Consider the following 16,099-nt stretch of genomic DNA (forward strand, 5'->3'; position numbering starts at 1 on the left):
GCTTCCAGTTGATTCTTGATAAGTGGGGCATTGTGTGTCTGTCTTCCCCAGTTCATAGTGCTATAGAGCTGCATTAACTGTGTCTTTTGGTGGCTTTGCCTGAAAAAATGCAAGAGGGACAGTATGAGGTTTTGGATGCTTGTCTGTTTGCAACGCTTTATTCATCCAGCCCAGAAAAGGGAGGCAAAATATCTCAGTCTCATGTAGTTTAGAGAGGGGCAAATGCCAGAAACTCATCATCCCCTTCCCCAAAGTGAGATTTCCGGTGCGGTAGAGGCAAGGGGTAGAAGTTGGAAAGGGGGGGGCGGATCTCAAGTCATTAGAGGAATAAGAAAATAGGGCGTGAACTGCTGGCAAGCAATGGGAGAGAGGAAAGCAAGACTGATGGAAGGGAAAGAGGTTTCTCTCATACCTGTAAAACAGCATTTTTCTACCTTTCACCCCCAGACAAGAGCATGGGATCCACTGAGTTGCAAACACTTCGTAGGAAGTGACATGGCAGGAGGAGGAGGAGCCCTGCCTTGTGCTAAAAAAGAATAATTTCCATAACTGAGTAACCTCAGTGTCCTGCTGCTTCTTTTGTGTGCGTGGCCAGAGGATGTTACGCTCTTGATCTCCAGGCACTAGCAGCTGATCCTTCCCCACCCCCTACTCCAAAAAAGGCAGCATGTGACAAAACAAGTGGGGCTCTGTGACCCACCAATGGGTCCTGACTCATTGGTTGAAAACCCCTGGGCTAAAGTACGGCTACAAAATGTAGACACCTCCTGATCCATTCAGGATAGCTGTGCCTTACGTGTGTCTCAACCCTATGACTGTATTGTGCATGCAGACACCGACAAAAGTCTGCTAGCTGAGGCTACGATGCACCATCACAAGATTGGTGGTAAATGCACACATGGATCTCTGTGCAGAAGGGGAACGGGACTATCGGAGCATCCTGCCACTCTCTGCAGTAAGAAACAGAATGTAGAAATGATGGCTAAATAGAGACTGGGGGGAAGGCTGGACTGTAGTATGCTGACAAAATACAGGCCATGAGTTTACTATGCAGTAGGAGAAAGGATTTTGCAAATACAGCCCCCTCACTTAAAAAAAAAAAACCTGGCACACAACAGTGGTCGGTTGTTACCTCCTCATACTTCTCACTCCGATAGAACTCTGCTTTCGTATCGAGGTACAGGAGAACCAGGTCGCAAACAACAGAGGCCTAGGAGGGTACCAACAAATGTTTAGTTTCTATTTATTGTTAAATGCAGCATTCAGCTAACATCGAAATGATGTATTTGGTTGCACTAAATGATTTTTGAAACTTAACTGTTCAAGACAGCAAATGTGTCCTTAGGACAGCAAACGTGTCCTAATGTATCCAATGCACATGACGGTTGTGTTCAACACTCTGAAAGTCCTGTGTACATAACTCTGCAGCTTGATCAGGCAGGCTGTAAATACAGCTGGCCTGCAGCAAGGAAATAAGGACATCCTTGCCAGTTTTGGGTTTTTTTGCTTCCCCCATCACCCCCTCCCCCAAGTTGTGTCTTACTGTATGCCTGGCAGTAGCAAAAGTGTACATCAAAGAAGCAAGAGGGGAACCGGATATTTTCTTAATTTCATTTTAATGGGGTGGATCCTATAACTCCATTCCACCAACAGTGGAGCTCTTCTCTGGCAGAAAAGCTGCTGCAAAGCAGAATTTTAGCAGCCAGCCCAATGTTTGATGCTTCTTCTCCTTCTCCCCTTTACCACTGTGCCTATGTCCCAGGCAGCTAATGCAGATCAGAAGACTTTTGTTCATGGGAAAGTCGCTCACTGAGAGCAGCTCAGTGGCCTCTGTGTGTCTGGTCCAAAAATGCAGGCAGTGTCTCATCTCTTGCTCTCTATGAGACATTTGCATAACCAAAGGAGGCAATCTCTTAAATTTTGGCACACCAGGCAGTTGGATCCTACATCAGCCAAGTTTTTTTGGGGGGGAGGGAGGGAATACTTACAGCACCAAGGAAGGCAATCCCTGTCCCCAAATTGACAGCGGTGGGCACGATGCTAAATTTCCCAGCCTGAAGAAGAAGAGAAAAAAAGGAATACAAAGAGAGGGAGAAGCACTTAAACTATTCACGATGAGTGGATCTTGCACTGTAGGTTGGCCTAAGCAACAAACCTGACTTGACAAAAGGCCGCTAAAATTCTTTAATGGGAGCTACTTTTTATGAGATATGCTGTCCTGCAGGAATGCTCCTTTGAGATTATTCCTGCTTTTACTCTATGTATAAATCTGCGATAGAAGTTAAATAAAAGGGGAGTATCTTGGGGATATTTGGCCATGTAAACATACCTGCAAAAGATCAGATGGTAAAGTTTGTCGACTGACTAGAAAACTGACTTTTCATAGCAACAGCTGCAGAAATTAACAGCTGAATATTATTTTAATGGCATAGAGGTAAACGCTATGAGCTGTTAATGTTTGCAGAGCAAGTTACTGTTAAAGGCTGGATGCAAAGGGAGTAGCTTATCACAAGGCAGATAGGCTGCTATCTTTTTACAGTTTTTCTCTTCTTTGCCAAGCTTCAAGGCAGCATCTGGCGGGAGTATTGCAGAGGCAGCACCCACAACTGGGAGGAGAACCATTTTCTTTCTTTATATTACTGACACAATGAATTGCTATTGTTCTGATTGCCTTTTTATTCCACTTTTGAGCCAGAAATTGGCTCTCCTGGCAGCTGATGCCAGTTTAGAACCAATACTGATATTTTAGTCAAATTGCTTTGTGTGCTGAAAGCCAAACAAAGGGATGGGGAAGAGAGGATGAAGGCCTACAGCAAGATTACTGAAGGCTGGGCATCCAGAAGAGACGGGGGTGGGGGAGGAGGAGGGTAGCTGCAGGCAGTTGAAAGCTGCCTCCAGTAGATGTGCATGGAGAAGCATCCTGGGAGAAGAAAAGATTCAGACCAATCACAGAGACTCATGCTGACTTCCTCAACAGGACTCCTGCGGGGACCATTCATGTACATACCTGTCCGTGGACAGAAATGTCAAAGCGGATGCCGTAGAGTTTCAGCAGGCTCCTGTAGTGCTGATTTAGCGGGTCCTGATAATAGAGGGCCGTCCTAAAAGCAGCAAAGTGGATGAAAAATGCATCCATAAAATGTGTGGAGATGAATTACAGGTGGAAGGGATTCACATGGCATGTATTACCATCAGCCCCTGTGAGGGAACGGTCTGGCAAGCCCCTCTTATTCCTTCAAGTTGACCCCCGGGAGGTCAAACCCCCCTATGGCTAGGTTTTGATACACTAGAGTACAATCGCAATGAATGAGATATTGAATTATTGGATGGAGGGGATTTCTCCACACCCCTGAACCCCTTTTCTGTCTCTGCTGCCATCTCATCTGCTGTTCACGCTCCCAGAGGTAACCCTCCCATGAAGTGAACTGTCTGCTCCAGCTGGCAGATTATGGACACCACTGAGGGCAGCAAAGCAAGAGGTAGATGGATCCAATCCTCAAGCCCACTGAACCACACAGGAAAAGAGCTAGGGTATTGCAATGGAGTGGCTTGTGCAGGAGAAGGTTAGGCTGCGAGAGAGTGATTGGCCCAAGGCCACTTGGTGAGCTTTCCTGTGAGGATCCTGATCAATCATGCCACATTTTCTGCTATCAGATCCAATTCAGCACTCTAACTGCTACATCACACCTCACAGTTCTTTCTCTCTTTCTGCCTCCATCTCTTCCAAAACTCTTGAATATACCAAAACTCTTGCCAGCACCGCTGTGGTGGGTTCACCTTATCAAAATTATCCTTAAAGAACACATCTTCTAGGAGATCATCTCCTGACCGTTAGCTCTCCTGAAGCAAAATCCACAGAACGTTCACATTCTCTTGTCATGTTCCTTGGTCCCTTCACCTGCCAGGTCAGGCAAACTCTCAAGGTCAGACTAGCTGTGGAGGTTTTTAAAGAGTTGGAGCAGGGGAACCTGCAGCAGCACAGCAGCTGTGGGAAATAACTTTTTTAAAAAAGGAGAGCCCAAATGGCACCAGAACACTATTGCAGGGGAAGGAAGGAAGAGCTCCTGCTCCCCTCCCCCAACCTGTTTTCCCATGTCAAAATAGCACGGGGGGGGGGAGGGCATTTCCCTTTTTTAACTGCTCCACACGGACAGAATACTCCATGCAGAACAGCAAAAATGGAGGCCTCTCTCCCCACCCGCAATTTTGGAAACTGGCTTGATGAGGGAGGCAGGAGCCCTACCTCTCCCACACTGAGGCATTCTGAGGCCATTTGGGCTCTTTTTTATTTTTTAACAGCTATTCCCCTCAGCTACTGTGTTGCTGCAGGGAACCTCAGTTGGGTTTGGAGAACCTGGACCCAACTCTAAAGACCTGCACCTCTAGGGTCAAACCACACGAGACAAAATACATTTGAATTACACTCAAATTACAAAATACACTTGAATTACTTGTGTAATTCGAGTGTATTTTGAATCGTGTGGTGAGACCCCTGGTTTGACCCTCAGTGACAAGCCTATTCCCAGGCCTTGGTAGGGCTGGTTCATCTCCCACCAGGGGCCCAAATGGTTGCTTGGGACACCAAATTGACAGGAGCAGTTGCCTCCCAGACCAGCTCCATGGTGAGCTGCAAAGTCTGTTTGCAATCTGCCTTGGAGCAGCATGGTAGGAGACGTGCAATTATTACAACAAGCTATAGAGACGCTTCCCAGCCCACCTTGGAGCCAGTGGGGCTCCTTGTGGCACTGCCATCTACATCCACGATAAAGTTGTCTTGGAGCTGGACAACATGACCGCTGTAGACCAGAGGGCACCTCCTTCTGTGCTGTGCTTGTGCTCCTTGAATGGCCAAAAAGATCAGAGCTGGCCCTGGGATTTGGATAGCAATCCTGTAACATTTGTCCTAGACTGAAGCTCTGGCCTGAAAACTGATGCTGGAGCTGAGGCCCAACACAAGTTAGCCCTGATGCCTTCTGTCTTGTTGGAATCACGATGATGAGCCACAACTGCCCTCCCCAAAAGCAGCTACTTTTAGTTGCACAATGTTTCTCCCACCTGAAATTGTATTTCTTATCCAGCAGGCTGAAGGAATAGAGAGGCCTGCATTCCGATGGAGGCCGATCCAAGTCACAGTTCCAGTCAATGCGTATGCTGATGGCTCCCCCCTGTGCAGGAACAACAACAGTGAATACAAACTCCACTTTGTAGTGCTCAAAGGGCAAATTTCTATGTTATTTTGTTACAGTTATTGATTTTATTTTTATTGAAAAAAAATCTCCAGGGATTTATAAGTACAGTGGCAGATTAGATGAAATCAACAGTCTACTTCAACACAATCCCCCTTTCCAACACTGCAGGGGTAAGGTAAGAACCCTGAGGTCCCAAGGGAGTGTCTGTGTTATTGACTCTTCCCACATATGGGGTCTTTTCACGTAGGGAGGTGCTAAACTGCAGTGGATTTTCTGCAGGCCGCCTCACTTCCCATCTGTTCTCTTTCAGTGTTTTCTTTGTTGTTTCTCTGTGCTTTCTCAAATTGGATCAAAGGTGGTTTGTAAAGCAATTGTAAAGCAATAAGGGGGTGTTGATCATCTACTCCCCATATATGAGTGACCACGCATGGTTAAGCCGCACCTCCACCTCCATCAGATGTTATATGGTTTATATACAGTGAGCAGGCGTTTTATTAGAAAGCTGTGTTAATTTATTGTGATTTTATCTTCTGTTGTAACCCGCCCTGAGCCCGCTTGCAGGGAGGGTGGGATATAAATATAATAAATAACAACAACAACAACAATAAGGAAAACATGGAAAGACAACAAATGGGAACTGGGGAGGGACTTTAATGTACTGAGTTTTTGCTCCAGCTTGGCTTCTTAGAGCGGAACTACAAGTGACAAAAGACACAAGTTGGACACTTGTCAGCTTCCCTCAAGTTTTGATGGGAAATGTAGGCAGCTTGGCGGAATGTTGGACAAGTGACAGTTGAAAAGTCCATTGAACAGCAGTCAGAGAGCCAAGCTGCAAGACTAGGATGCCTACATTTCCCATCAAAATTTGAGGGAAGCTGACAAGTGTCCAACCTGTGCCTTTTGTCACTTGTAGTTCCGCTCTTAGTTACATTGTTTTTATCCCTCTCTCACACTTAGTATTGGTTTTGTGTTCTTTTTTCTTGAGTGATCTGAAAAAACAGGAAAAACTTGGAAGAAAAACCAGGAGAGCAACAGCCGGCAAATGAGACTATGTGTAAGGGAAGGGGAGATACCGATTTAATTAAGAAGCCAAACTGGAGCAAACACCTGATGCAGAAAAGCCCAAAGTGGGAAAAACACTGCAGTTCTGCACCCAAACCATGGGAAATCCTCAGTGTGAGATGGCCCTGCAACGTCGGCAGCATGGAAAGGCCAGGCTGCAGCATCTTGCTTAGATACTGGAAAGCCCTGAGACCACATGGATGGAATTGTCAATATAGAAATGCTGACTTTGACTGGAACGAACGTTCTTAGGTCGTCCTGTCATGTAGGCAGGCAGAACCCTGGTTGCCTTTCAAGCAAGTTGTATAAGTGCCATCTCTCAATGACTGTGGCTGATCCTGGCATGGATATATTGATAGTTCTGGGGAGCCCAAGCCCCAAAGAACTATCTCCTCAATGCACATGCCTCAGAAATTCCTGTAACCCACATGCCTTTGGACAAGCAGTAGGAAAATGATTCAATATGGGGTTATGTACTTCTCTTTCATACTCTCATATCACATCAAACTGGAATAAACTTTCAACATATCAGTAATATAAACTGAAGAACGTATTTGAATTGATTGGGAAAATATTAGCCCATAATGACATAAGTCATGAATTTTTAAAAACAGATTCTTAAATTGGGGAGGGAGGGAAGCGTTCCAAATAGAAAATCTGAGCCTTTCTCTCTGAGAATTGCTGAATATGTAAAATGGTCTAGTTCTTCCAAAATGTTACCAACTTTGCTCCCTCATGTGAAAATCCTAGATACGCTCCTTTGGCATTCAAGAGATCATCAGGTAAAATTACACATAGCCTTAGCCCTGTTCAGCTGTCACTTTGAAGCATTTGGCCTTCTTGGTCCCTCCCCTTAGGCAAATTAGCAGGCAGGCTGATAGCACTGGATGATTTACCGCATTTCCAACCCTGCAAAGAACCTACCAACAGGGCCAGCTCTGCAAAGCTCTCTCCAGCAGACTTGATCATGTCATGAATACGGAAAACTGGGCAATAAGGGCTAGACTGGGCATCGTATCTGCATCCCTTGAAGTAGGAGTCATCAGCGGTCTTTAAAGTGTTGGTTCTACAAGATATCAAGAAAAGAACTGATGTCTTTGGGAAACCTGTTTCAATCATTTACTGCTTGGTAAGGAGGGAGAGGTTTGGTGTCTAGAACAGACAATTCCTTGTTTCCTCTCCAGGGACATGCAGTTCCCAAACAACACAGCTAAGAGCATCTTTTACACAAGATGTCAAAGTAGTATATATTTAGGGACTGAGCTATCAGGGTACGGATTTTGTATTCCTGTTATTGTTTCCTCTTTTAGCACCAGTCCTGTTCATTTCAGTGGGGTCTGTGCAAGAATTATGAATAGTCACCTTCCCACTCTGAAGCCCTTAAAGGTACCCAAATCCACCATCTGAAAATAGTCATTTCATATTGCACCTCCAAGCTGCACTGTGGCACAAGTTCTGTTCATTTTAATGACAATTCTCCTGCGTAGGAGAACTTTCCAGTGGATCATGTCTCTTGTTAATTAGTGGTTAGAGTGAAGGTACCATTTGGTTTTTTCACTCCAGCCACAAAAATGTCTTGGCAAAACCAAACAGGAGTCTTGTAGTGCCTTCAAGATTAATTTTTTTTAAGATAGCATAAGCTTTGTGGACTGGAGCCCACTTTGTCAGGTGTATAAGGAGGATCCTGAGCAGACAGGCAGGCAGATTATTGCAAACTGCAAGGTCTAAAGGCCATGAAATGCAAGAATAAGGTGCAATACTATTAGGTAAAGTTCATATGAAATAAAGAAAAAAACAGTGACCATACATTTTAGCAGTAAATGATGACACCAGAAGCAGAAAACCATTTCCCTAGTTCTGCTAGACTGGTTAACATTTCTTTTGAATCCTGATCCTGCAGTTTTGTATTGCCGTTTCTCCTTGAAGTTCTTTTATTGTTCTGTTTGTTTGGTGACTTTTAGGTCAGCAACAAGTGTGGGAGAATGAAATTTTGTCCTGCTGGTTTCTGAACACTACCAATTTTTGTATTATATTTGTGTCCATATGCTTTTTTGTGTAGATGAGACAGAGCTCTTGGTCTTATGTAGAGAGCAAAAGAGTATTGTTGACAGATGATGGCGTACATAGTGCATTGGAGAAGGAGTGGTGGTCGGTTTTGCTCAAAGAAACCACACTGCGGGGGAGGGGTTTAAATCCTGTTTCCCCCTCCTCCAGGTAGCCCTGATCCAAATTGGACCCCCAATATGGTTTTGATCCACATTTTCAGAAAGCGGAGAGGATTCGGTCACATATCCCTCCTCTACCATGCCACAGGTTTTCTGACTCCAGCCTCAAACTGTTAAAAGATTTCAGCTCTTACCTGGAGAAATTGTACTTGGTAAAGTTAACACTGTTTTTAATAAAGAGGGTAAAATTCTCTGCTTCAGCCAAGAGTGGTTTCCTAAATGGGAAACAGAACCAACAGTCCAATGAATGGAGGAGCTCATGGTAGGAATAAGACAATTTGGTTGTACAGCCTGCTAGCTCTTTGCAGTTTGAGAAAATAAATTAAGCTCCATGGTCAAGAGAAAACTACTGTGTGCATTTTTGCTCCTCCACCCACATTGATTCAGAAGAGTTTGACTTTTTAAAAATGAAAGTGAACCAGCATATAGCCCATTTAACCATTCATCTGGCTTTGTGATTCTGAAGGAGCCAACCAATTTGCTTCTTCCGGAAACAGGAAGAACCAATTCCTCCCAAGTTTGATTCACTTTGTGTGCCTTTCTAAAAAAGACATGGAACAGATCCACAGGGGTCTCAGCACATCTGCATGTTTCTACACTGCCCTGGAGAGAGCTGAAGGTGATCAGAAAGAAGAATCACTGTTCACGGTGTATGTATACTCATCTCATTTATGCATCTGGTAAGTGGGATTTTATAGAGATGTGATGCCTCTCTTGAGTCACTTTCCAGTCTTCTAAAAAAAAAGTCTTGTTATCCAGTCAAAGGAGTCCGTGGTGGCAGGCTGCCTGCTTTCTTAGGTAGGATGCTTGAAACAAGAACATACCGGGGTAAGGTCTGGTTTTCCACTGGACACCACCCATAGATCTCACAAGTTCTGTGGGAGATGTTAAAACTGACACATTTGCCTGTTTTAATCCCTGAAAAAGAACAAAACTCTATCTCAGTTCCACCTCACTGTGTCTTTTGCATCCATTCACAAGACAGCATCCATCTATCCTTCCATCCCCCTCTCCCTCCAACCCTCCTTCCATCCATCCCCTGAGACTGCAGGGGAAAGGGGAAGGACACACTGTCAGTGGCTAGAGGTCTAAGGGCTGCAATACCTCTCTCTCTGGAAGAACACCATTGGAAGAAGGGGAATATCAGTCTGGATCCAGCAATGTGGAAAATACCAGCAAATCTAGAGAGTTTACTTTCCCCCAACCTGCTGGAAAGAACTCTATTCCAACTGCCCTGAGATCAGAAAAGTACCCTCTGCTTTCTGTCTCCTACCACATGAGGAAGAGTTATAAATGAGTTCTGCCCCTTTCACCCAAGCAAGACTGCCGCAGGCGAGGAAAGATCAGCCCAGCCCAAATGTAAATTCTAATAAGAGTCTGATTTTCCTACCCTATCTTTTCCTTCCACTCCTCTTCCTTTGTGTGTCTTCTCCTTTTTAAGATGGCAAGCCTGAAGTTAGAGCATGTCTCTCTTTACTGGCAAGCTCTTGTTGGAAACAATGGTCAGAAAACCGGGCTATACATGCACAAAAGACCCATTAAGGATTGTTAGATGTCCCAGAGAACTTTACGGATGCTTCTTTATTCCTAGCACAACAGCTCCAACATTCCCTTCCCTACAGACTTTTACTCACAGTCCTACTTCTGTTAGGCAAGCTTCAGGATGTAGGTACTCTTTTGTGAGGAGATCATATCAAAGAAAGGTCTACCACAATGATGGGAATTTTGGGCAATAATGTAGGAAAGGAAGGCAGGAAAAAGGCAGATACCTACTAAACTGATATCAGGTCTAGTAGGGAGGGACTTCAGGGCAAGATAAGAGTGTCAAAGTGGAGTGAAAGATTATTGTAGGGGTGGGAGGAAAGGACCAGGAGGAAAAAGGATCCTTTTACCATTTCCATGGATCACTGGCTGTCCTCCAGTACAGTCTGAATCCCCCCAGCAACTTCCATCAGGAACAGAAGGATGCTACAAAAGACAGAGAAAACTCGCAACTTTTATTTATTTAGGTGTTTATTACTTCTCCGTATAGTATGCCCAAAGTTTAAAAAAACCCAACATACTCAATATAGCCCATAACAGAAAAAAGTATAAAACACCACAGCCAAAGATAACTCTAACCAATGTTAGATAAAATCAGGAGCACAAAACAAAATCTCCCTTACAAGATCAGCAAGATTTGAGTCCAGAATCACCTTAAAGACCAACTTACAATGCAATGATTTCACTTCTAGTAACTGTTCTTAGGACTGCACTGTAGATTTCCTGGGGATGAGCTCTCAAGAGTCAAAGCTCCCGTCATCAGATATCAGGTATCTGACAACTGGAACTTGGACTCTTGAAAGCTCATACCATGGAAATCTAGCTGGTCTTTAAGGTGCTACTGGGCATGAATCTTGCTCTTCTACCACAGACCAACATGGCTATCCACCTGAAACTTAAAAGATCAGGGAGGCTGTCCACAAGACAAAAAGCTCTTCTTGTGCCAATGCAGGGCGTAGCTCCTCTACAAACCTTTGTGGAGTTTTATGCCGTATTTATCTGTTGCAGTTTCCTCTAAGCATTGTCTGATGTGGCTGTTGAGTGTTCGGTGCAAGAGTCCCTCACCTCCCTCAAAGAACTACAGTTCCCCACAAACAGGCAATTACTATTAAAACAGTCTAGTGGAAATATGTGCATAACACTGAGAGCAACAGAAGGCCATCTTATACACCCCACTACCACAAAGCCAGGTCATTCAGGCCAACATGGAGCTACAAGCTGAGAGGAGGTGACTGGCTGACAATATACATGGAACAACTGGCTCATGGTGATATCCCATGCAAGAAACCAGGAAGATATGCACTGCTGTGAAAAGTAACCCATGCAGAGTAGAATTCCATTGCAGAATGGATGAGGATACCTACCTCTGGACAGGATCCTTGCACTTGTTTCGGGGTGGCAATGAGATTGGTCACCACAAAGAATACATTTTCACCCTAGGATATATTTGAAAAATGCTTTTTAGTTTTTATACAAAGGTGTTTTCTACACGGGAATGGGTTTGTGCAGTTTCACCACTGCTGCTGCAGCAGTGCAGCATAGCAGTGACAGGGCTTCCCCATGGTAGGTGTCCCTGCATTTTCACTGTCCAATCTCCATGGGCAGCCATTCCCCCTGCCACCAGAGGGCCTTTTTGGAAGATGGCAAACATAACAAATTATTATAACATTATAACAACTTGGTTCTCTGAATCTTTGAATCCTGGTTCTCTGAACTGGTTTCAATGGGCTTAGATTGGAGTAACTCTGTTTAGGATTGCATTGAAAACGAGCTATAAACTTACCTTTTTAAAATTGAAATCTGTGAGTTTTCAAAGAAAAATCATTATAATGATATAACAATATGTCAATTGCTGATTTCCTCCTCAAAAAAATTAAGTCCTCCAGTGGTGTATGGGGAAATGACTGGCAGGGGACTATGGTAGGGGAAATTGTGCTGATGTGGGCAAGACCGGGAAGATCTGGACTTTCCCATCCATAAGGGTGTCAGTCTGATTTTGCTGCAATCTTTCCCAAAACATTTCAGCAAAACAAGTTTGGGGAAGAATGCAGAAAAAACAAGGAAACCCCTGGAGGTACATGGAAGCACTACAATGCTGTGGGGAAGCCAGGCAAACAACTCATGTGTAAGTGACCAAAGTGTGGCCACTGGACACAGTACTGGACTGAGTTTTGTATTAAAATCTCCCAGTGACTAATTCACTAGGTGGCTTTTTCAAGGACATGGCAATTTCAAAGTGGACCCTGCCATAAGCAGTCGCTTCACGCGCCAGATTACCTGTGCCCTTATTATGAGGCAAGATCCAATGAGAAGTTATCCTGCACAAACCCCACTGAAATGAAACAGAAAAATGTGTGACTTATTCTGCAAATAAGTCAAAAGGAGAAATAAGAACAGAACGGTCCTCATAGATGTCAGCCTCTGGCTCTGGAGGCAAAACTCTGACTTGGGCCTGGGCTGATCTAGCCAGCCAATTCTATTGTCGTCTGAGGCAAAAGCATACCTGAGGAGGCTTCACATAATCTGCCACATCCCACAGTCTGTCTCCAAGCTCTTTGATGTGTGTGACCGAAATCCCTTTCAGTTTGGTGATTACAGAGATGTGAGGGTCGGCATCAATCTCCTGGTAGCCCTTTTTGGCTAGAAACACCCACCTGCATGGCAGAAAAGAGAGAAAGAAGCCAACGTACAGTCCCATGCCAACCTGCCCCTATGCTAAGATAATATGAGAGAATCACGACTGCTTTGGAAGGCTGTTTTTCAGCTTCTCAGGCTGGCTCATGTCACTCTTTGGTAGGTTGAACACTCACATGAAACTGCCTGATACCAAGTCAAACCATTGATCTGCTGTGCTCAGTACTGCAGACTGACAGGCAGCAGCTCTCCAGGATTCGAGGCACAGACATTTTACATCATCTACTACCTGTTTCTTTAAAAAAAAAACTGGAGATGCCAGGGATTGAACCAAGGGCCTTCTACATGCAGAGCAGATGGGCCCATCCATCCCAACTTTATTTCACAGGGCCTTGGAGATGCTACTGAGGCAGCTGTGTATTTTCTACTGCTGCTTTTTTGCCTAAGATTCCTATTTTCATATTTCCTTCAAATGTCACACCAGGCAAGTTTTTGACAGGAATTCTAATGTCAACTGCTATTAAAAGCACACAAACAGTTTAAAAAGGGAGGGTGGCATCTCTAGATGTGGGTGGCATGCATAAGGAAGACAGGGAATTAGGGCCCCCTCCCCCCCTTCCCTGCTCCTTCTGCCAAAGCCTTGCATAGAGAAGTAGCTGAAACAATCAGAAGTCCCTTTAAGAGTGTAGGTGCTGCTATCACTCGGGGCACTGCAGTCCGAGGAACTGCTAGCAAAACCTGTGACTTGCAGTTTTGAAGCCATACATCTGCCTTGTCCGTTGACTGACCCTTCCTCTTACCCAAGGACATAGCCCAGGATCCCCAGCTGGATCAAGCGGTGCAACACGCCAACCTTTCTGTTCCTGGTCAGCACAAACTTCTCCGTTTTATAATCCACAAGGCCCAGGAAGAAATTGCTCCAGGGATCCCCCATCGCTGGCTGGCTAGGAAAGACTAGCGGCTGCTGACAGCAGCAGACACAGTATCTTGGCCCCCTGCCCAGCAGCAGCTCAAGAGGTAAAGAAGAATTTTTTTAAAAAAAGATGTTAAAATCTGTATCAGCATCCTCCAAAGCAGCAGGGAGGGAGGGAGAACGATGGAGAGGAATGTGAAGTCTGAGGATTTGGACAGGATTCTTGGAAGTCTGCTTGTATGACCCTTGCCCCCTCCCCCAGTTGCTTAAATCTGTAGGGTGTGTGATAGACTGGGTTTCAGTCGACTGAACTGAGATGTTTGCCCCTGCCTTGAAGTGAACTGTGGTGCATCCACTCCTAAGAGAGTTAAACAATTACCATCCTGTCTCAAACGTAACATTCTTGAGCAAGGTGACTGAATGAGTGGGGGCTGACTAACTTCATGGAAATGGATTATTTGGATCCATTCCAGCCTGCTTTCAGGCCTGGTTATGGGACTGAAACAGCCTTTGTCATCCTGGTGGATGACCTGCACCGGGAGCTGGACAGAGGAGTGCGACCCTGTTTATTCTCCTGGACCTGTCAGCAACTTTCTGTACCACCATTAGTTAGGGAATCCTTCTAAACTGCTTTCCGGCTTGGGAGGCACCATTTTGTGTTGATTTTGGTCCTACCTCAAAGGTAAGTTTTAGAGTGTGGTGTTGGGCGGCTGCTGCTCTGCCCCTTGGCCTGTGGCCTGCAGGGTCCTGCAGAATTCCAGCTTGTCCCTCATGCTTTTTAACATCTATGTGAAGCTGGTGAAAGAGGGCATCTGGAGATTTGGGCTGAGTTGCCATCAATATGCGAATGACACAATCTCACATTTCCAGCAGATCCTAGGGAGGCTGTGAACAGGTGCCTCAGTTTTGGGACTGAGGCCTAAAAAGTTGAAACTTAATCCAGACACAATGGAGGTGCTCAGGGCTTTTTTTCTGGGAAAAGAGGTGGTGGAACTCAGTGGGTTGCCCTCAGAGAAAATGGTCACATGGCTGGTGGCCCCGCCCCCTGCTCTCCAGACAGAGGGGAGTTTAAGGCGCAGAGGGCAATCTCAACTCCCCTCTGTCTGGAGAGCAGGGGGCAGGGCCACCAGCCATGTGACCATTTTCAAGAGGTTCGGGAACTCCACTGAGTTCCTGCTGAAAAAAAGCCCTGGAGGTGCTACTGGAAAAGGTCTGACCTGAGAATGGGGATATTTCATGTGCTGGATGGGGCTGCACTCCCCCTAAAAGAACAGGTTTGTAGCTTGAGGATGTTGCTGGATCTGGGGGTCCTGTTGAATAAACAGGTGGCTAGTAGTGCATTTCACCTGCTTTGGCTGGTGAGCCAGTTGTGGCCATTGCTGGGCAGAAATCTTGCTACTGTCTTGTCTTGTTAACATCTATGTGGGTCTGCCCTTAAAGACTGTCCAGAAGCTACAGCTGGTACAGAATACTACCACCACAACACTGACTGGAGTGAGATGTAGGTCCCATATTACTACAGTCTTGTTCCATCTATGTTGACTCCCAATTTGCTTTTAGGGCCAATTCAAAGTGCTGGTATTGCCCTTTAAAGCCCTATATAGCTTGCAATCAGCATACCTGAAGGACTGCTTACTCCCATAAGAATCTAGCTGACCCCTCCAATCATCTTTGGAGGCACTGCCTTGGGTGTCCCTGCTATCTGAGGCCAGACAGGTGGCAACCCAAGAAACGATCTTCTCGGTTGTGATGCTCCAGGGAGACAGGTCTGCCTCCCTCTACTCTGCCAGCGGGTGAAGACTTTTTTGCTTTGTTTGGCATCCCCTCACTAACTCTTATTAACCCTCCTTCTGTCTATGTGTTTTTACATGTTCACATTATGTTAAATTGTTCTAATATTTTATATTTTTGTATTTTAAATGGCTTTTAATGTCCAATGTGGAAGTTCCACCCACCATGGGGAAATTTTTTGAATACATTACAGTTCCATATTCTCTCCAACTTTCCTCTGGCCAGGTACTGAGTGAGACAAATTGAAATCAGTATCCCCGCTCCCCCCCCCCATGTGTAGCATGTTAAAGAGGCACAAATGGGGGGGAGGGGTATACAGTGTGGGTGATATAAACGCTTTTTGAATTCAGTATCTAAGAACCCATCTAGTCCACCATACTATTTGCAACAGTGACCAGGCACTGAGAAAGCCATCAACAGAGCAAGACCCTCCCCCACACACAACTGGTGTTCAGAGGTACCCTGCATCTGAACATTTAGTCATTATAGCTATAATTGGTAGACTCCTCCATGAATTTGTATTTTGAATAAATTGTCACCAAATCTTGCAGCAGCGAGTTCCACAGGTTCGCTTGCCATCCTATGCGAAGTTACATACCCCCTTCCAAGAATATTGATTTCGCGAGTGTCCATCATTTCATAGGCCTTGCCTTTTCATCTGCCTCCTTCAATTGGCTCCGTGAATCCCTGAATGCTCCCGCCCCTTCCAGTAGCGTCACCTCCTCCCTCTTTCCGGTGCGGCA

The 16,099-nt window shown here is 45.2% G+C and overlaps 1 protein-coding gene across 1 annotated transcript; it reads right to left on the reverse strand.

Moving 5' to 3' along the window:
* Positions 1-37: 37 nt before the first annotated feature.
* P2RX6 (purinergic receptor P2X 6) lies at positions 38-13,598 on the reverse strand. The gene is made up of 12 exons (XM_054996411.1): positions 13,453-13,598; positions 12,522-12,672; positions 11,383-11,454; positions 10,369-10,444; positions 9,301-9,394; positions 8,611-8,691; positions 7,176-7,317; positions 5,056-5,165; positions 3,008-3,101; positions 1,989-2,054; positions 1,133-1,210; positions 38-99 (listed from the first exon to the last, which is right to left on the reverse strand). The coding sequence occupies exons 1-12, from the start codon at positions 13,584-13,586 to the stop codon at positions 61-63; spliced, it is 1,137 nt and encodes a 378-aa protein (XP_054852386.1). The 5' UTR covers positions 13,587-13,598; the 3' UTR covers positions 38-60.
* Positions 13,599-16,099: the final 2,501 nt, after the last annotated feature.

This window comes from Eublepharis macularius, chromosome 13 (assembly GCF_028583425.1).
Source record: "Eublepharis macularius isolate TG4126 chromosome 13, MPM_Emac_v1.0, whole genome shotgun sequence".
Taxonomy (NCBI): domain Eukaryota; kingdom Metazoa; phylum Chordata; class Lepidosauria; order Squamata; family Eublepharidae; genus Eublepharis; species Eublepharis macularius.